Consider the following 21,500-nt stretch of genomic DNA (forward strand, 5'->3'; position numbering starts at 1 on the left):
TCTCTCTCTCCATGATTGTATTTTTGAAAAAAAAAAAAAGAATATTGGTAAAACCATGATTATATTTCTTTGTTATGATTATGCTTATAATATATAACAATAGTGAAAAATGGCAATCACAAGCCAGAGTATTATAGTCATGTCAAAAAAGACAAAAAAAACCTTCAGAATCTAAATAAAAACATTATGTAGTACAAAGAACATAATTCTAGAAACTCTGGGAATTTTAGTTTTTACCTATCATCCATATCTTTACATATTACCCAGAATTATTACAGAAACAAACTAGCTATAACTGTGTAACTCAAATATTGTAACATTTGTCTGCCTTATAAACCTTACAATACAGCACAATCTCTTCCATCCTTACAAATTTGCAACCTTTGTTCACTTCACAATTATATTACAATTGTTATTAGCTTTACAATGAAAATTAGGCATTCACTTATCATCCTTATATCATACAACACCTCTTCTGTTTAACTCACTACTGTGCATTCCACCATAGTTTACAGGTTAAATGATGCATAAGGTGGAGTTTACGTCCAGAAGTAAGTGGCCACACTAGTTTAAAGTAATTTGACTTTTAGAGAAAAATTACCTTTAAAAACACTTTTCCTAAAAGTCTAGTTTGTTTTTATTTTACCATCTTGGCATTTTTCTACTAAATTAAAGTTTATACTTACTAAAACAGGAGGTGGGTTTATCTGGAAATACTGGAAGCATTTGGGAAAAGAAAGACAATAACTGAATAACTGGACACTGTATAGTTAGGTTTAAAGTGATGAGACTTTGTACATATTTTATCTAGGAATTTTCAAATTAAAAGTCAAGAGCTAAGAACCCCATCATGGTAAACAAACCACCCAAATTTATGCTTTATTAACTAAAAAAATGAAGTATTTATGAAGTAGTTTATAATTTGCATGAAGTGCTAGTCAATGCTACTGAAAATGTATGTTAACTAGGCTAAAAAAATCCACTACATTCTTTAAAACACGTTATATTTTGTATTGATAAATAAGTTTATTTTAATCTATTTACAGTCATTTTACTCTTAAGTACTTTCTAAAAAGTACATGATGCTACTCTAAATTCTTGATTACAAGTAAAAATGCAATGTGCTTGGTGTAAATTTTGATGTAAATTAATGCGAGCTTATGTAAATCTCAATTTGATGAATTTTTATTTAATTCAAAAGTTTTATACCTCAATCCTTTCTTGAAAAACTCATGAAAGTTTCATAACTAGTGAAAACTGAGCAATGATCTTTGCAGTTGGATTGTTGTCTGTTGAAAAAGTTAACTCTATTGATGTTTTATAATCTACATATTAAAAACAACAGCCACAAGTTAGAAACAGACAATGGAAATAAATACTAGCCCAATCTACCCTTCAAATCATTACATAATCAATGTCAGATGGTGAATAAAATGATAAACTGGACTTCATATTTATTTTTTTTTTGTATTATAAACAGCATGTCCCCTGAACAATTCAATAGAATAAATTATTACCATGAATGCTACATATTCTTCAAGTTCTACATAAGTATAGTTTCACTGTGGTGAAAAAAAAGACAATTATAAATGCTATACATAGAAATGGATAGTTTATTACAACATTCCTTTAAAATAAACACTTAGGGAATGTTCCATTATGTTTTAACAAATAGGAACTTTACCTCACAGGGTGGAGGGGCACTACGATAGCTTGGAACAATTTTGAATGTTACACTACCCCGAGCTTCTCTCTGTGATATGAAGAAAAGGAACAGTATAGTCAAAATGTTTAAAAACAATTCCCTAAAATGTTATTAATTATTACTATAGCATTAATAACTTATTAAATGAAAATTATGTCTAGTAAAAATAAATAATAAAAAAATTTCAATTCTAGATATTTGTCATCAACAGAATAAAATGTCTTGAGACTTTGTGCTCCTTATTTCTGAGAGAAGTAAAAACTATTGTTACTTTCAGAAAATAACAAAATTAAAACTTTCTCTTTCTCATTCTAAACTTAAGTGTATGTATATATATACATATTATACATACATACATATATATCTGCATAATGTTAAAATACATGTTAGATTTTAACAGCATATTGAAATTAATTACATATTTTATTACAAATACTGATAATATGTAAGTACTTAGCTCACTACAACTATCTTTCATTAATATCTCACTATGAGTAATGTTAAAGTGTATGAACATAATTATTTGATAATACTTCAGAACTGTGATATACATATTTGTCTCTTAAAACAATTGAAATGTACATTTGTAAAGCTAGGTGAGAAAATGCAAAGAAATTCACAAATATATTCAGAAAAAATGTGTATTAACCCCACTTGTTTAAAAAAAGATTCAATACATTTTCACCTTACTAAAAATATCATTAGTCAATTTCATAAAATCACACAGCAGGTGTTCCAAGAGGAAAATTATATAACAGGCATATGAGCATTTCTAAATGAATGGTAGTCCTTACCATCATAGTTTGGAGTGCTTCAACAGATTGATTTGCTACAGGCACACCATTTATTTCTTTTATTTCATCACCCACATGAAGAGTTGCTATAAACAAACAGACAAAACTGAAGTCACAGAAAAAAGACCACTTCTGGTAACTTACTAGTTTCTCAGAATTTCAGTAAAATGTATTATGTGCGTTAAAAATATTACTAATTTCTTTAAGACCTTAAGAGTTCCATTTTTCCATAACCTGTTACTAAATGATGTTTTCACTAAAATAGTAGAAAGGCACTAGCCACACAAGTAAAAAAACAAATTAACAACGAAATAATGCAAAAATATGCCATGTTTCTTTTTAACAAACATAAACATCATTTAGCAACATCATTTAGTTCTATTTTTTCATAATCTGTTGCTTAATGATGTTTTCACTAAAATAGTATAAATCCACTAGCCATACAATTAAAATAAACCCCAAAAAAATGAAATGCAAAAATATGCTATTTTTTCCCCTTTTTAACAAACAAAAACCTCACACTATTTACTTCTCTACTAAACCACCATGTTATCAGCAAATATCAATGACAAATTTTTAACCGAGGTTTAGTTACATATATTTATTAAAACATAACTCCCTGATAGCTTATAAAGCTAAAAAATCCATTAGAGTGTACAGATAGCTCATTGTGTAGCTTTAGCATACAATTTTACAAGGAAAAATTTTCAAAATTTTTGAATTACTTCAATCTTGGGTTTTTAAAAAATATTTTATAATAAAATTCCCTTTTGTTTTTATTAATATGAAAATTTATTTTGAAACATTTTTTTCATAAATTTTCCTTGGACTTTTTTCTTTAATATCACACAGCACCTCTACTTACAGATTGTGTAATGTTGATTATACTGATTAGATACATCTGCAAATAGCATTTGGAAATGTTTTCCACGTGACTCTCTACCTGACCTTTCTTTTAAACAACAATAGTTATAACCTCAAAATTTTACTTTTCTTACTAATGCCCAACTTAGTTCCACATTATTTGGTACAAGTGACTCATAATTAAACAAAAGGAACATAACCATAAAGAATTTAAAATTTAATTCACTGAAACCAGTGTACAGTTTTCTTCTCTATGAACTTTAGCACTTGTATAAAAGTTTTGAAATCCCCCATAATTTTTACAATACTACTACTATTACTGAATATTCCATTAAATTTGATCATTAATCTGAGATATTTTCCTTCATGATTAGTTGAAAACAAATAAAAAAAATGTAAACAAATCCAGTGATTAAAATATAGAAATGTTTGAAATATTAAATGATACTAGTACATAAATGATATGGAATTTTAAAAACATACACTTTATTTATGTCTATCTCAGGTTTCAGTAAAAATCTACAAGATATACTGTTTTGTAATTAATCACTCAATTGATAATAAAAGTTTGAAATCTTTAAAGGGTAGCTCCTAACTAGCCTTTCAGTCTTTATTTAGTGAATAAAGCATACAATCTGTAAAAAGTACAATATTTAAATGTATTTGAGTTTTTATTCAAAGACAGAGAACAAATTACCTTGTCTATGAATCATCCCTCCATGCATAATTCGAGCTACAATACATTTTCCAGTTTCATCTAGTTTTAAAGTGATGCCCTGTAACAGAAACACTTACAACAGAGTTTTACAAAATTGAGTACATTAAACTGAACGCATATAAAACTATACACTGAGAGCTTCATCATTCTGTTTCTAAGTATTTCAGTATCATTCACTATACTTTCTATTTTCTTCAAATCTACCAATACACCATGAATAAACAATTTTTACAATCTTTGATTAATTAATTTTTGTCCTTTTAAAATATATTTTAGTTGAATAAATTAATCAAAGATTTTATTTAACCATTGGCTAATGTTAGTAAAAGTATATCCTTGGTTGACTTGTACCCATCCTTCAAATGGTAGTTTAGGTAAAATGCAACTAAGTTTCACTAGTGATATTTTTGGGTCTATATAAATAAAATACATTCAAGTTTCTCTTGTATTATTATCTGTAATTAAGCATTTAATAATTCAGTTAACCAGCTAGTAACTTGTATGAAATTCATTACAGTTTTATTTGTGTCACTGTTTTTATTTCATTTATGTACAATACATTACAGTTTAACATATATCAGTGTCGTTTATTTATCATGTAGTAGTTTATGTGCAATACATTACAGTTTTACTCATTCATGTTTTATTTATAAGTAGTAGTTTATGTACAATACATTACAGTTTAATATATATCAGTGTCTTTTATTTATCAAGTAGTAGCTTATGTGCAATACTTTACACGTTTCATTTGGATCAGTGACTTTCATTTTACCAGATAGTTTATGTACAGTACCTTAAACTTTCACTTGTATTAGTGTCTTTCATTTCACCAGGTAGTAGTTTATGTACAATAAGTTATAGATTGTATAAAAGAAACATTAATGTATCAGTTGTTTAGATACACTCCTGACTCAACTTGTGTGGATGTTTTACAATTCATTAGATGACAGTTTAATTACAATACTCTAAGGTTTCCCTGGAATCAGTATTTTAAATTAACCACAGAGATACAATGTCATTAGTGTTATTATTATTATTATATATTCTTCTAATTCTTGAAAATCCCCAAGAGACTACATAAAGAATGTAATGTTTAAAAATGTAATAGGCCTAACATTAATGTCTCTTGAGAAGCATAATTGTAATCACTCTTCATCAGCTTGTAAAAGATGAACATATAATAACATTTCACCAGTTAGAAGTTGAATACATTTTAGCATAACTTCTTTCAGTTCATTGACTGACCAGTAGATAGTTTATTTGAAATTTTATTTACATCATCTGCAAAATAACATTTATGTACAGTACCTTAAAATTTCACTTGTATTAGTCTTTCATTTCACCAGGTAGTAGTTTATGTACAATAAATTATAGATTGTATAAAAGAAAAAATAATGTATCAGTTATTTAGATACACTCCTGACCCAACTTGTGTGGATGTTTTTCAATTATTTATCAAGTAGTAGTTTACAAGGTTACAGCTTATATTTATTATAATCACTTACAATAAGTCTTTCATTTGTCAGAAACATATATAATGCATTTCTCACCATAGGCTCATCTGTGTTCTTCTGAAACTGTACAAGTCTAACCCGAGTGATATTTTCCACTGGTGGTTCTCTCAGTGGTTCCATCTCTTGGCTGCCATTCAGATATGGCATGATGGGGGGTGGTGTCACTCGGAGGGCATCTTCACCATATACTTCATGTGCTACAACATCATGTGCTTGAAGTAGTGCCTAATATAAATAAGCATGAAACAAAAGACAGCAAACATTTCAGATAAGTAAGTATTTTAACATCTACTTTGAGATATTAAATATTCCTAATAATTTTATTATATTTATTTCATACTTATTATTTGAATATTTAATCAGTTTTAATTGTTCCAATTATTACATAATATTGACAATTAATACCATAAGAAAGTCACATGTTCAGCTTATGCCAATTCACCAATTTTTTGTTCCACTACAGCTAATTTATATTAAATCTAAATTTCCACATGTTTGACCAACATGCTTTAGACCACAATTTTGAGAGATTTTATAAATACCACATTTATCTACTAAAGTGATTTTATTTATAAAACTAGCAGTACAATGGTTTGACTGTGATGAAAATGTTACATAATTAATATACTTTACAAAAATATCACCTATATATACATAGAAATGTTTCAAATCATTGGAACAAATCATTTCTCTAAATCTCAGTAACTACAAGTTTAGTTCATAGCAAAAATTTTGTTCTTTTACACAACTTACAATAAAATATATAAATGACATTATCATTAAATTCTCTGTCAATGATAACATGTTAAAAAAATTATTATCCTAACATTTCTTTATAAGAACAAATGCTTACAGTTCTATGTATATATGGAGTGAAATATGAAATTTTGAAGAATATGAGATACTTTACCTATTGGATATTTTAGAATTTGAAAATAAGTTTTGTAACTGATCAAATCATACCATTTCTGTTACAAGGTACTTATATATTCAAATAAAGCATCAAATTGAAATACTTTTATATTCAAACTCACAGAGCTATTTTACAGTGGATCGTATCCAAGTATTTATTAAGATTCAGCACAGTAGTAACTGAAAAATTTCAGTTAAGATATCAAATCTAGATCTTTTTCTTGCTCTGAGCATTCAATTAAGATAACTTCAATCTTACCTATTCAAACAGTTAATTGTTGTAATTTCATGAAGTTTTCTTCATTTCTTTCTTGGATAAAGTAATTCAATACACAATTATTTTAGAGAGGTGTGCATGTTTTGCTGATTCTTATTACACAACTATTTCTTTGCTGCTCCTACTGATTTTGTACTAGCTATATTCTTTCTGGAACTGAAATTGATAGCCAGAAGCACGTGAATTCAGTCAGTCCAATTAAAAGTGATTTTCCACTCGGCATCTTTATCTATATTATGTACTACCCTCCCTCACCCCTTGACAGATCATTAAACCATATTATAAATCATAGACAGATGTCACAAGCAATAAGCTTGAGCTTAAAAAAAAAAAACTTGTCAGCTCCAGAGCAGGGCACACGAAGAAAAAATATCCAGTAATTCACACAATTTATTATTTGTATTTAAATCAGTTTTAATAAATGATCATCTTTCAGTAACAGTACTTTCTGGACTTTACTCACTAACACATCAACTGATAACTTCACCATAGAACTAATGTTAAAACAGAACATACGCACAGGCAATCATGCACACAATAGTTACATACAACTTCTACAATGAGATAATATAATCTAAGAATTTTATGGAGGGAAAGGAATATAGACAAACAGAGCAATGAATTGTATAAGGAAAATTTTGAATAACTGATGATTTTTTTAGGCATCTTTTAACAAGATTAAATGCAGGAAACTTACAATTAAGCATGAATAAAGTACTTTTGTTAAGTTAGCATAATGACTATAATCTGTAGACATAATTAACTACTTTATTCAACCTTCTGGTGATAATTTAACATTAAAACTGGAGCTACATACACGACTCCTGTACTTCATCCAGTTGAATAATGTTCTCATCAGATGAAGTATGCAATATGCCCCTATATGGTCAACAAAAGCATGGGATGGTCATTTCCTTTTATAATGACACTGTAATGATCACCGAGCCATTTCAATAGGATTTAGGCAGTGTACTTAACATAGCACCTTATCATGTCATTTTTCTTGATCTGAAGACAAATGTTTCAAGTTTCATTTTATGTTATTTAGTCAGGCTCTAAGCAAGATTATCTTGTTTAAATTAAAGTATTAAAATTTGTAAAAAGAAAACAAGGTAAAACAAAATTTTGAATTAAAAACTTAAATAGCATTAAATCCAATTTTTATATCTAGTGTACTGCAGTAAGAGAGAAACTACAGTAATACAAGTTGTAAAGGACCTTATGTAGCATAATTTTAATTATAACTCACCAGGGTGACTAACAGGTAAGTTCAAACAACACCGTTAGTCACCTGAAGTTGGCCTTTTTAGTCCTGGTTTCGAGTTATTCAACGTTACAGCCATTTTCTAATTTCAAATTAAACTAGATGTATTTTGATTCTTAAAAGGAAATCACATTATAAAAGGTCTAATGTATAAATTAAAAACTTAAATAGCATTACAAAGATGAAGAAATTTAAGAAACTAAAAACATTTCTACAGTGGACAGTGTCACCATTGCCAATAAAACTGTGTAACATTACGGAAAAACCTTGGAACAAAATATGTTTGATATGGTGCTGTCGTTACGACTCTCAACAATGGCAAGACAGTAATATGTGGCTTATTGTGACCTGAATGTTATGCAGACAACACATTGGTGCATCAGTCCCACATAAAAGAAAATGATGAGATAAAAAATGTGACCAATGCATAGTCTAATTAGAACAACTTCCTTTTTCCGATCCTTACGGAAACAAGATGGTCAAAGTCCAATAGAGGATTTTATTTGGAAAAGCTTGTTTTCACATTGCTCACTCCAAGTCGACTGCCAACTGGCACAGAGCCAAGCCTTGAATACAGGACCATAATCCATGTATGAAACAGGCACAGTGATGATAGTGCCAGAGCAGACAGATTTAGCTGTGTTGTCTGCAAGCCTGTTCCCAAGAATACCAATGTGGTCTGGTATTCAGAAAAACTGGATAGAAGTAGATGATTATTGCCTCATGGATTATTGTCAACCCTCCATGAAAAATGGAAGAATAATGATTGGGAGCAGATAGATCTATAGCAGTAAAAGACTGACTAGGTCCATAAAAATAAGTTTAAGAACCAGTATTGAAGTGAGACAGATTGTGGTCCAAGAGTATCTGCTCTATAGCACTATCCCTCCCATCAATACTAGCACCACCTCAAAGGAAACTATGTCCATTAAAATCCCCTAGTAGAGAAAAAGGGGATGGTAACTGCTCAATGAGGGCATCAAGGCCTGACTGATTATAGATCTCTTCAGGAGGCAGGTAGAGAGAACAAATAGTGATGGTACAACACAATGAAACACAAATGGCTACAGTCTCCAAGGGCATATAAAGTGACAAGGACAGAGTGGGCACACACTGATCAATCAGCAATGCCAACCCACTATGCACTTGTCCATTACATGACCTGTTGTTTCTATACAAGGAAAACTACCGAAGGGTGACAGTATCAGCAGGTTTTAGAAATGTTTCCTGTAATGAGAGACACACAGAATAAATCAAATCCTTAGTGTCATCTAAATTTGATCTAAAACCTTGACAGTTCCACTGGATCAGAATGGCCACTGTTATGTATGTGCAGGAGAATGTGACGGGGAGACCTATTTGCAACCATGTGCTTTGTCTTTATTGGACAAAGAGCTATCAACCTCCATGGATTCTGCCCTGGGTTGAGTTTGTAGGTCTCTGCTTGCAGACAAAGATTCCAATGATTAAGGATGTGAACAAATAGTCAATTCACTTCTCGGGGCTGCAGACAAAAGATGGATCCAAGGAAACACTCGAGTCTGAAGGAAGTGAAACTGGGCAGTCACTGGAAGTAGACACAGATGCATCAACTTTTTAAATTATGGATAGCGCAAGATTCTTAAGATGTTTTGCAAACAACTCTGTTGGAGGCATGGAAAAATCTGTCTGCACTCCCACTGTGGTAGTGGAATGGAGTGCAGCAGCATATGTCCAATATGGAGTTGGGTACAGTAATTTCTGAGCCTCAGGGTAGGTGATATTATGAAGTCTTTAAGCATTGTATCTCTTTTTCTCCTACCCATTTAGAGCAACAAATAGAGTAAAAGAGGTGTGGGCCACTACAGTTAACACAGTGTGGTTCCAGGTTGCACTTGTAAGGGTCATGGTCAAGCACATTTTCAAAGAACCACAGCATGATGTTTTTGTGTGACCAAACTGCTGACACTGTAAACATCTGATTGGGTTAGGAATGTAAGGCTGTACCTTGCAGTTCATATAACCTGCTTTGACTGTAACAGGAGAACGTGGTGATGTAAACATTAATACCAGAAAATTGGTAGGGTCTTTAATTCCATCTTTACAAGTGAAGATTTGGTGCACCACAGTAATGCCTTGGCTGGAGAAACCAGCAAGGATTTCCAACCCAGGAATGTTACTTTAAATCCCATTCAACCATAACTCCTCTGGGAGAATTCAGTGTTGCATGAGGAGTAACCTGAAATGGGTATATCTCCAATGGCCTTGGATTTCAGGAGGAGTTGGCATATTGTAATGAAGATGTTTCCATCAAAATGTCTCCAGAGTGCAACTTCTTTACTAACTTTAGAGAGCCAGCAAGTCCCTCTAATCCCTTCTGAATGAAAAATGGAGACATCTGTCCCAAGGATTTTTCAGATAAGGAATGGATAATCAGAAATTGAAGTGCAGAATTTGGCTGTAATATTGACTGTATGACAGTGTTGTCCAAGCGTGGTCATTTTCCAATCTGTTTTTCAATTTTTAATTTTTATTTATTTTGTCAGAAAGAGGGATATCCATAATAAAGAAGCTACATTTCAGTGCCTACTGACCCCACCTACCATGAAGCCCTGCAAGGAGATGCACTACAATGGCAAACAAGGACACTGCAACAATACCAGAGATTTGTGAGCACTATACCCAAATACTAGCATCAGATACAATGTCCACAACACCTGTTGAGATCATCCAACACTGGTACTTGGTTGATCCTAGCCAAAGTGAACCAGCCAATTGACCCTAAAGGACCACCCCATGGTTGTCCATCTACAGGAATTCAAAGCCAAAGTGGTGTGTTAGGGTTGGACCCTTCAGCCTCCAGAATCCTCTCCTCCCCTTCATAGGTCGCAATGCATGGCAAACATACGTAGGTGGATGTTTAGATCCCAGAGGAGATAAACTGAAAAAAAAGAATCTTTTCTGGGAGGTCCCCTCACCATGTACAGCAATCCACGCCTGAGGGTTGATAATTTTGTATAAAAAACACATAATAATTAAATAATGTAAAACAAATCTATATAGACAGTTTTTGTTTCACTAACTGCACTATAATTGGATGACAGCTCAGTAGTCTGAAACATCATCTCGAAGTCAAGAAAAACAGCATAAGATCATGAAAAACAGTTCACATATTAAGAGGTTTTAATTTTATGTGAGTGTTCTGTATGTAGTTATGACAGTCTCATTACTCGAATGGCAAAAGTTGGAAAACATGGCAATCCTTTTACTAAGTAAAGATTACATATGGCCAAATCTAGAAACTTGTATTATATTTTGATCCTGTGTCTCTTCCTTAAAAGGCAAGCCCAAGTTAAAGGATGACACAAACACTTGTACAAATTGGTATGAGTTAGAGTCTTTTTCCTCTTTCTCACTTACAGAAAGTAGCTTGAGAAAATGGTATACATACACCACTTGGACTCTTTGTCTCACTGGAATTTGTCTGATTTGCACATTAGAATTTTTATCTTTGTTCAGTGCAGATACTGTAAGAAAAAAATTCCTCTCTAACACAACAACCAATAAAGTACAGGCAAAAGCTGTAAGCCAAGCAAAGGTAAAATACACTACACTATGTGTGAATAAATGTTCTTTTGTGTATAGCTTTTCAAAAGTATTTTCTGCAGTTTACTTTTGGAATATGTGTTCTTGTAGAAACTACTAACTTACCTGTTGGACATCAGTGTATCTGAATATCACATATGTTAGAATAAAAAACTCTGACTGGCTCCTCACCATTCTTTAACAAGTCTTAAATTTCTTTTCTCCTTTCCAGTTGTTTTATAATTCAACAAACAAAAAAATCAAAAGCCTTTTATTCCCCTTATGATAATCTCACAAGCTTTAATCATATCACCTTTTACCTTTCTCTTCTTCAGGAAAAGGTAACATATTAACGGCACAGAATGACATTGCCATCCCTACAAATACTGTAATAAACTTCACCTGAACTTTTTATTGAAAAAAAGAGGGGCAGTAAGATAAAATTTACTTCAATTCCTTTATGTTGGTCTACAAATCATAACGGGAGTTTAGAGATTGTAATTTTCTCACAATTATCAATGAGACTTACAGTTTATTAGACCCATTTTAAATTCAGTAAAGGTTGAAGAAGGGTAGTGAATCATATCAAGTTAATTAGGATAGTTTACACTGCAAATATCTTCCAAAAGAAAGATAATAAAGAGTAAAAAATACAAAAAAGAAAGAAAAATTCAGAAGCTTAGTCATAGGTGTAAATACAAAGACACTAAGTGATTAGTTTAGGTATGTTGCAGAAATTCCTATAATGAAAGTTTAGTACTAGTTATTATGACTTACTTTTAAATAAAGAGTTTATATTTCACTTATCTTACATACAGTATTAAATTTGTGTTCAATTATACAGTTTTAATGCACGTTAGTTATATACCTAGTGTTTTAAGTTTAATTACAATAATAGTTCGTGCAAGTTAAACTTTAAGTATAGAATTACTGTTATGTACTTAATTACAGATCTAACATTAGAGTTAGATTAGGTTTAATTTTAGGGCTTAGGGCATGTATAAGGCATCAAGTTTGAGACAGAAACTAATTAACCTATTCTTAAGAGCAGTCTCAACATTAAACCAGCAGGAGCCTAGTTGTGTGCAACTTTGATGTGGATGACTCTTTGGAACATGGGATCAACAGCTAACACTATTTAGATCTACAAGATGTATCAGATGGTGCTACACATATTAGGTACATCACCTCCTCATAAACTGAAAGGACACTTTGCTACACTATATTCTTAACAGGTAAATATAAAACAGAGGTGTCTAGTTACCTGTTATAAGCAGAACTAACTATCATAAAGTTCTAAACAAAGTAGGATTCTCAATGCCAGGAGAGTATCTTTATCCAACTGGCTATGGTGCAAATAACTTAGTATAGGTAGCTCTAATTTAATAGTAAACTAACATACTGTCAGTTGCCCATCTTGTTAAGGCAGACAGGGTTAGGAACAGCAGATCTGAATAAAAAAATGGTTAATGCATATCATATAAACAATGCTACAATAAAAATAACCAGACAAATGACTGTTGGAGCAACAAAGTTTGTGCACTATCAGCTGATTAACAACAGGAAAAAAATATGGAAACTGGCCCATAAAACATAGAACTAGTAAATGGTATACATGTAAAAAGTATACCAGACTCAACCAATCTCATATAATGCTCATGAAGACTTGAAGACAGTAGAATAAAATGATCTAGCAATCCATACGAGGCTACAAATCTCTTTTGCAGTGGTTATATCCTAAAACATTTCTTCACCACTGAGTGTCATGTCAAGGCAACAACTTCTGCTAAAGGAACATTCCATAATGATGGGGCAATGAAGCTAATAAAGCTTGGAAAACATGCAATGAAGTCCAGGCTTAGTTTTTGTGTACAAGACACGCCAAACCAGGCAGAAGATTCAAAGATTGAACAGAATAGAGCCTGTGCTAGCTAAAGATAAGGTGGGCCATAGCTATAATAACTACCAGATGCATCATTAAGCAAGGAAGCTGGCAATCAGCTAAAAGCATCACTAATACTAGTCTGCTTCAAAGATCACCACTCTTATTAGTCCTTTTAAATGTCTACACCATGGGTCTTAGCACATCTTGATAGTTCAACAAGGTGTTAATCTTTGTTGACAACATACTGTCCATACCTTCCATCATCAAGTCATTTCCTACTTTTAAAAGAACAGTTCAGCTACCAAATTGCCCACAAATATCAACCATTTAGAAGACTATTTAAAAGGCATCTCTACAGATAGCCATTGGTGACAAGTGTCATGCAGCTACTGACCCAAAAGTTCTTATAGCTGATCCAGGAGAACTTTACTTTGTATTCATGTCATTCATGTATGGGTAAGTCAACTAACCCATTAAGAGACCCAGACATTATTATAGCTCATCCAAGAGGGTATTACTTTTGCTTTCATGTGGGAACTCTGATATCTCTATCAAGTGGTTTGTCTCTGTAGGAATCCAATCTCTTTCAACAGGTAAAATTATTCTAGAACTGTATGTTTCTCCTCAGGTAATGTTGACTCTTTGTCATGGAATACTTCTCACAAGTGAAGTGTCTCCAAGTAACTTCTCTATTGATAGAACATTCAAAGTCCTCATTTATCCTTAAGTTAAATGTCATTGTAGTCAAATGACTTCACAAATATAGTTGAAATTTTCAATTACATATAACACACTGGTCGTAATAACTTAATAAAGCAAATATTGCATAAAAGTATAGCGACTACCATGAAATGGACTGTGCTTTGTGTATGTGTGTGCACAATAACATCTACTAGACAAACACCTTTTATAAAGATCCAACAAACCACAAATAAACATTATAAAATCAAGCTACATGTGACAAATGAATACGAAACTACATAAAAATAGGTGTTTGTACACTGATTGCTTTAACTTAGTAATGTTATGTGCCAGAAATCAATGCACCATTAAATACACTGACAACTGTAAATATATTATATTATATATATGAAAAAATCTACATGACTTTCTTAATTTAAAAACTTAAAACAGAAAAAAGGATACTTAACTCACTTCTCACAAACAACGTAAGATATTTTCTTTCAGCCAACAACTTTAACTTGATCAATAAATAGACATGTTTGGCATTTCAATAAGTACACCACTGCAATCTAAATTATTCTCAGAAGTAATGCAGGAAATAAATATACATGCAGCACAAACAGAATAGTTTTGTTTTTTTTCCTTGCAAGTACAGCTATGACTGAAGCAACTTCAGCTAAGCTAAAACAAGATATACAAGCTCAGTCAGGATCACATGGCTGCTATCAAGTAACAACTTCCTTCTTTCTTTATGAATTCCTTAGTTTGTTAACTTTACATGAAACTTTGACATCAACCAGCTGACTCCAACAGATACTCCTGCTGAACTTTTCCACATGTTTGCTATGGTACTGGTTTCTTTGGCGTATGACATTGACCTTACCTCACACTAAATACCATTAACCTAAACATTCTTTTATGTGGAGAATTAAACTAATACCAATAAGTAAATATCAATGAATTTATATTTTTTTTTTTTACAAAATACCTTTTCACAGCATGCTGTCTATCTTACTTCACAGAACATCAGAAAAAAAAAGTGATACTGGCATCCTCATTTACGCTTTTATAAATTAGCCTGATACAGCTATAAAGGATAAAAAAGCAGATAAACAAAAAGTACATAAAAACAGGTTTGGGGTAACATTAACAACATAAAAAAACATGCAACTAGACAGAGTATTTAAATTATCCAGAAAAATATAAAGTAACGTACGTCCAGTTAACTTAATCAGGAGAAGAAATACTGCCCTATTCCTTCAATTAGAACTTACGAGATACAAATTCAGAAAGGCGAACAGAAGTGTTGTTGTCTACTATTAAAAGCTATCTATTCATTATAGTTAGATGATTGTGGATAACATATTACATAAGCACAACAGAAGTGTAGTTATGAGAAAAAACCTTTATAAACTAAAATATAATTGAGTTTTCATAGTTCGCTTTTATTCAGAGAATGTTTCCCCACTGAACTTGTACAATCATCCCACGTCAGAAGCACGTGCTCGCGCCCACGCACCCACCCTCGCACGTTCTTTATCACGCGGCCACAAAGCACTCTCTTATTCTGTACAGACATTATATAGAAAACAGTTCGACGTCGTACATAGCATATTACATTATAGAAAAAACACCAATGTTAATACTATAAATTAACATTCATATTTCAACGATCATCTAGTATTTGCTTTCATTTACACAATAACTAACTTCAAATAAAATCCACTACAAATGTCTCAAGTCCTCTGAAAACACTAAGAGCTTTTCAAGCCTTCCTACTAATGTTGAGAGAAGCAAAACACATGTCAAAAGACCTTGTTACTAAATAGATCTATAAATGTTTCAACCGGTTACAGAAGTTTCTCTTTCTGAACAATAACCAGGTTATACCAGTTTAAAGTCGATGATGAAACACAATAAATGATTTCACATTCTTAAATTTGACTATTTTGGAGTAAACGGAATTTTTTTTATCCGAAATGTTCTTTTTTTTTGCGTACTTACATTTTCTTACTACAACATGAAAAAGTACTTAACTGAATGCGTACTACGTTAACACAAGTTTGCGTTTTCTTCATTCTAATATCAAAGCAAACTACATACCCCAGTCACACCAAACATGCTAGCCCTTTCAACCGTGAAGGCGTCATAATGTTTGATCAATCCTGCTATTCGTTGGTAAAAGAATAGCCCAAGAGTTGGTGGTGGGTGGTGATGACTAGCTGCCTTTCCTCTAGTCTGACACTGCTAAATTAGGGACGGTCAGCGCAGTTAATCCTCGTGTAGCTTTGCGCAAATTTCAAAAACACAAACGAACTACGTACCACATTCAGACGTTTACTGTAATTATAGTAAGCAGTAAGAACTTAACAAAAAGAAAGCTACATATAAACAATGATACTACAACATTCATTAGATTAGCATAAGACACAAAATGAATCAGATAACAGTAACAAACACATGTTTGGAGCAATAGACTAAATCACCAAAGTCATTCATCCAGTTTGTGAATTATACATTTCTTTATCACAATACTAAAGCACGCGCAAAGATGCGAGTAAACCAAGAATAAAACTGGAAATCAATGAAAATACTAACCACTTTAATCAAGAAAAATAGGAAAGGCAACCAGTCAGAATTAGCCTCTTATAACACATGTGCAGCTTCAATTACGAAGAATATATTGTAGTATATTATGGATTAGAACCCAGCTCATCAACTCTAATTCTACCATAGGGCCACGCTGGAACAGACGAGTAAGATACACCAATAATTTTCAAACAATTCTTAAGACTGTCATAACTCGTTATGTCAAAATCTTTCCAACACAAAACAACCTCAATTATGGCAAATTTAACAAAACAACAGCTTTCAACGAAGAAGAATATAAAAAACAAACAAACACCCAACAAGTAACCAGTAAGGTTTCATTTTAAACAAATGTAAAAACTCCCAACAAGTATCTAGTAAGGTTTCATGTTAAACAAATGTAAAAACTCCCAACAAGTAATTGATAAGGCTTACGTTGAAAGACGCACAAGAACACACAAGTAATCAATAGGAATTCTGTTGAAAAAAACAAAATTCTACATGAATAACCAACAAGTTTTCGGTTGAAAGAAACGCAACAAAAACTTCGAACAAATAAGCTTTTAACCTGCGATCAAGAGAAATATATCACAACAACTTTGAACAAGTAACAACTAGAACTTTAGAAAAATGAATCATTACAGATAAAAAACTTTCAAGCAATCAAAAGTGACTAAAAGAGGAGACTTCAGAAAATGTTTAAAAGTTTTACAAACACGTACCAACGTTGTTCTTGACGGTGTAGTTCTAAAGATTTACACTATGCCGATACTTTAATGTTAAATTATGTCATCAAGTCTTCAGTTTAACCTCATAGGTATTTATAAGATGAAAATAAGTCTTTCCACCCACCAAGAACAGTAAGTAGTTAACAGATAAGCAGTGACCATCAAACGCTTCAGAAATTCTTTCCTTACGTGAAGTAGCCAGCTATTGAGAAGATCATAAAAGCCAGCGAGTCCACTTGGGAAGGATGCGATTCAAGATTGGTATTATGTATAGCGCATATGAACACAACATAGCTTGATAGACTAGACTATCTTAGCGATACGTTTCTGATATCTACAATACCTTCCAAAACAAACTTTCCCTCCTCTTTTGCTCTCATCGACACATTTTATGTGCCAAAGTAAAGAAATATATTTTTTAAATTCTGTGCCTAAAAATAAGCCTGGTACTGAGAGTTATTTATAAATGCGGAAATGAAACAAAATGAATAACCGAAAGTTTAACCAGAGTACACTGAGGCAAAATATTCTGATTATTCAGTTAACTTTATTAAAGTTCAATTAAATAATACCACACAACAATTTTTTTGAAAAGTTTTGCTTCCTGAAAAGTTTTTACTGATTGTGACAGGTACCTGGAGGGTATGCACAAATATAGTTTTGGTTTTGCTTCATCATGTAGGAACTCTTGAGAAATAGACAGTTAACGGTTTACCAGCAATAACGTATTTAATTGCGTTTATGTTTCTAATACGCTATTAAGTTCAACATAATTAAGTGTTTTGCTCCGGAAATGAATCTTGAGTGACATGTTACACTTCATTGTTTTGTATGCTTTGAGAAGTTTGTCTACCAGCTGAATGTAATGTGGAGCTCTGTAATTGCTAAGAAAATTGTCAACAACGTCTTTGAAGGCTTTCCAGGCAATCGTTTCAGGCCCAACTAACAGATCTTTGAACCGCTTGTCACTCATAACATGTCTGATCTGAGGACCAACAAAAGTGCCCTATTTGATCTTGGCCTCAGTTATTCTTGGTAACATTTGTCTTAAATAACGAAAACCTTCGCCTTCTTTGTTCATTGCTTTCACGAAATTCTTCATAAGTCCCAATTTTATGTGAAGAGGACGCAAAAAAATCTTTGCCGGGTCGACAAGCGGTTCATGCGCCACATTTTTCTGTCCTGGAACTAAGATTTTACGGAGTGGCCAGCTCTGTCTATAATAATGTGACTCTTTGACACGACTGTCCCATTCACAGATGAAACAACAGTACTTTGTATAGCCGAGCTGCAGTCCCACTAACAGAGAAACGACTTTCAGATCTCCACAGATATTCCAGTTGTACTTGCTGTACTGGGTGTGCTTCAGCAACATTTCCATTTTCTCGTAGGTTTCTTTCATTTGTGCTGCATAGCAAACAGGTATTGAAAAGTGAACGTTATCACTGTGTAACAGAACAGCTTTAAGGCATAACATTGATGAATCAATAAAGAGACACCACTCTTGTGAGTCATGGTCACAACCCGAAGCAGAGAAAAATCCTTTGATGTCAACACAGAAACAGAGACTGTCAGCTTGTGCAAAGAATTTGGTTATATCATCTTGACGGCTTCGAAAAACAGAAATTTTCGTTCCTGGTGACAGCAAACACCATTCTTGCAGTCTGGAACCCAGCAATTCGGCTTTTGCTGTTGACAGACCCAAATCTCTGATCATATCGTTTAATTCTGACTGTGTTATGAGATGTGGATCGCCTGAGGAGCACGGTTCAAAATCCGGATCAATGTCACTGCCACTTCCCTGCATTGTAGTTTCTTCATTTGGTTCGTCTAAGGTCCATTCCTCTGGTGGTTTCGGAATTGGAAGACTGTCGTAGTATAGCACGGATCTCATTGCTGAAGGCAGATTAGGGTATTCAATTGACTTCTTGTTTTTGGCAGAGAAACCAGACACATTAGTCAAACAGAAGTAACAGTCCGTCACATGGTCTTTCTGTTCTCGCCATATCATCGAGACAGCAAATGGCATTGTTTTTCGAGTGCCTCTGAGCCAAACTCTTAGACAGACAGCACATGTCGCACAACAAATATGAGGCGCCCATTCCTGGTCTTGATCACCAATTTTACAGCCAAAGTACAGATGATACGCTTTCTTCACAAGAGCAGTCATTGAGCGTCTCTGATGAACAAGCGTATGCTCACCACAAATATAGCAGAATGTATCGCAGTTGTTATGACACTGACGAGACATACTGACTGACACTAATCGTCCTGTAAAACGTCTATAACATCTAACTTACTTGTTACAGTGCTACTGAGGTATATTCTGAAACAATACGCACACACTATAAGGTCTATATTAATCCAATGAGCAGCATCTGTGTATGCAAGCCACTTTTATAGCCTGCTGAGACAGTGTCAAGCTGGCTCCGACCTGCCCAGGCATGTCCGGGCTGCATACTTCCACAGAACAGCTTCCAACCTGGCCTGATTTCATGCCTGGACATGCCCAAACTGCACAAAACATTGTTCTTACAGAAACGAAATTTTTTGGACACAAATATAAGAAAAAACATGACAAAACTGAAGATTTCGTGAAACGGTACGTGATGGGCAAATTTGTATGTGATTTTCATGATCAACAGTCAAAAATCTATAAGGAACACCCAACAGTGTTCAAGAAACAAAAACTTTGTTGTGCAGTGTAATCGTTATACTTTCATCTTGGGCATTGTAACGTCAGCACAGTCCGTTGAAACTTCGAATACTTTATTGAAAGTTATACAACTATATTTTGTTATATGAGAAACATAGTACAGTATGTAAAATAATTCAAAATATACATCCTGGCACTAACAGTTACATTACTTGAAGACATAAGGTAAAACTGAATTATTTTATTCTCAGCAACGCCAGTGACTGCAGTAAGATATTGAAAAATATCGCAATTCTGTTTGTTTGTTTTTTGTCTGTACGAACAAAGTAACTATATTTTATCCACATTCGACTACTGACTTCACAATCTAATCCTTTCTATACCAATAAATTTTAGGTTTCTGCACTTAAGCTACAAGTTATATATCAGTGGTTCTCGACCTTTTACAGTGATGCATCCCTAGTTAATTTTCAACATTGTCATGAACCTCACAGTGAGGCCATCAACATTTGTTTGAACTGAGCTGATGTGTATCACTATGCCCAAAAGCCGCCCTATAACTTCTTAAAGTAATTTTTATCCCCTGGTTGAGTAGCACTGTTCTAGACTAATGTGGCTGACCCTGTACTGCACCAAGACAACGTTTATGTACTGTTACACGTAGTCGTAAACTTAGCCACAGTCTCGTCTATTCTACATACATCTGAACAGCATGCAGGATTAGCTGTTAGTTTGTCAAATAATGAGCTTATCGAACACTTTGTACTTGTCCCTTTCACTTCCGGATGGATGGATGGGTTTGGCGTTTTATGGCGCAAAGTAACTACGCTAAATGCGCCAACCCCCAGTCCAGTAGAAGTTGTGGCTGGCATAACAAATATTACGAAATCTCCCGTTGTTTCTTGTTTAGGTTTTCAGTTCGTCCAGCCATAGCTCTAATATGCATATCAAATAATAAATTTCTGTTACTGAAAGCTTTCACATGCGGTCAAATCGAACTTATTTATGTTTATTACAAAAAATAATTTCGAATCTCCCATTATTGTGGTCTAGTGAATTACCTTAAAATTTCAGTTTCATACAGAACTTACCGAACTCGGGCACGAGTTTCTTGATTAATTAAGTTGCCTAAGTAATCTGTTGTAATCTGTTGCTGAAAGAATGTTGTATGATGAAATGAAGTATTAATACTCCAGGATATTCAGTGACTGATGATGATAGTAAATAACTCTACAGGTTAATCATCTGTACCCAAGTGATCAGGTTTGTTTATCGTAGTTAGACTATTGTATTAAGATCAGGTGAAATAGCATAAACAATGATTACCTGTAAACCAAACCATCTTT

The 21,500-nt window shown here is 33.1% G+C and overlaps 1 protein-coding gene across 5 annotated transcripts in view; it reads right to left on the reverse strand.

The window, feature by feature from the left end:
• Positions 1 to 21,500, reverse strand: part of LOC143225546 (peripheral plasma membrane protein CASK-like) — a 240,825-nt gene that overhangs the window by 13,521 nt on the left and 205,804 nt on the right. For 4 of the 5 annotated variants that reach the window (XM_076455194.1, XM_076455199.1, XM_076455197.1 and 1 more), the window contains 5 exons: positions 5,632 to 5,820; positions 4,061 to 4,139; positions 2,500 to 2,585; positions 1,685 to 1,753; positions 687 to 716 (listed from right to left, as the gene is read on the reverse strand). In XM_076455194.1, the coding sequence (XP_076311309.1) occupies positions 687 to 716; positions 1,685 to 1,753; positions 2,500 to 2,585; positions 4,061 to 4,139; positions 5,632 to 5,820 (453 nt within the window). The remainder of the gene's footprint in view (positions 1 to 686; positions 717 to 1,684; positions 1,754 to 2,499; positions 2,586 to 4,060; positions 4,140 to 5,631; positions 5,821 to 21,500) is intronic. The other variant, XM_076455196.1, reaches the window with a different exon arrangement.

The sequence above is a fragment of the Tachypleus tridentatus genome, chromosome 9, assembly GCF_004210375.1.
Source record: "Tachypleus tridentatus isolate NWPU-2018 chromosome 9, ASM421037v1, whole genome shotgun sequence".
Lineage (NCBI taxonomy): Eukaryota > Metazoa > Arthropoda > Merostomata > Xiphosura > Limulidae > Tachypleus > Tachypleus tridentatus.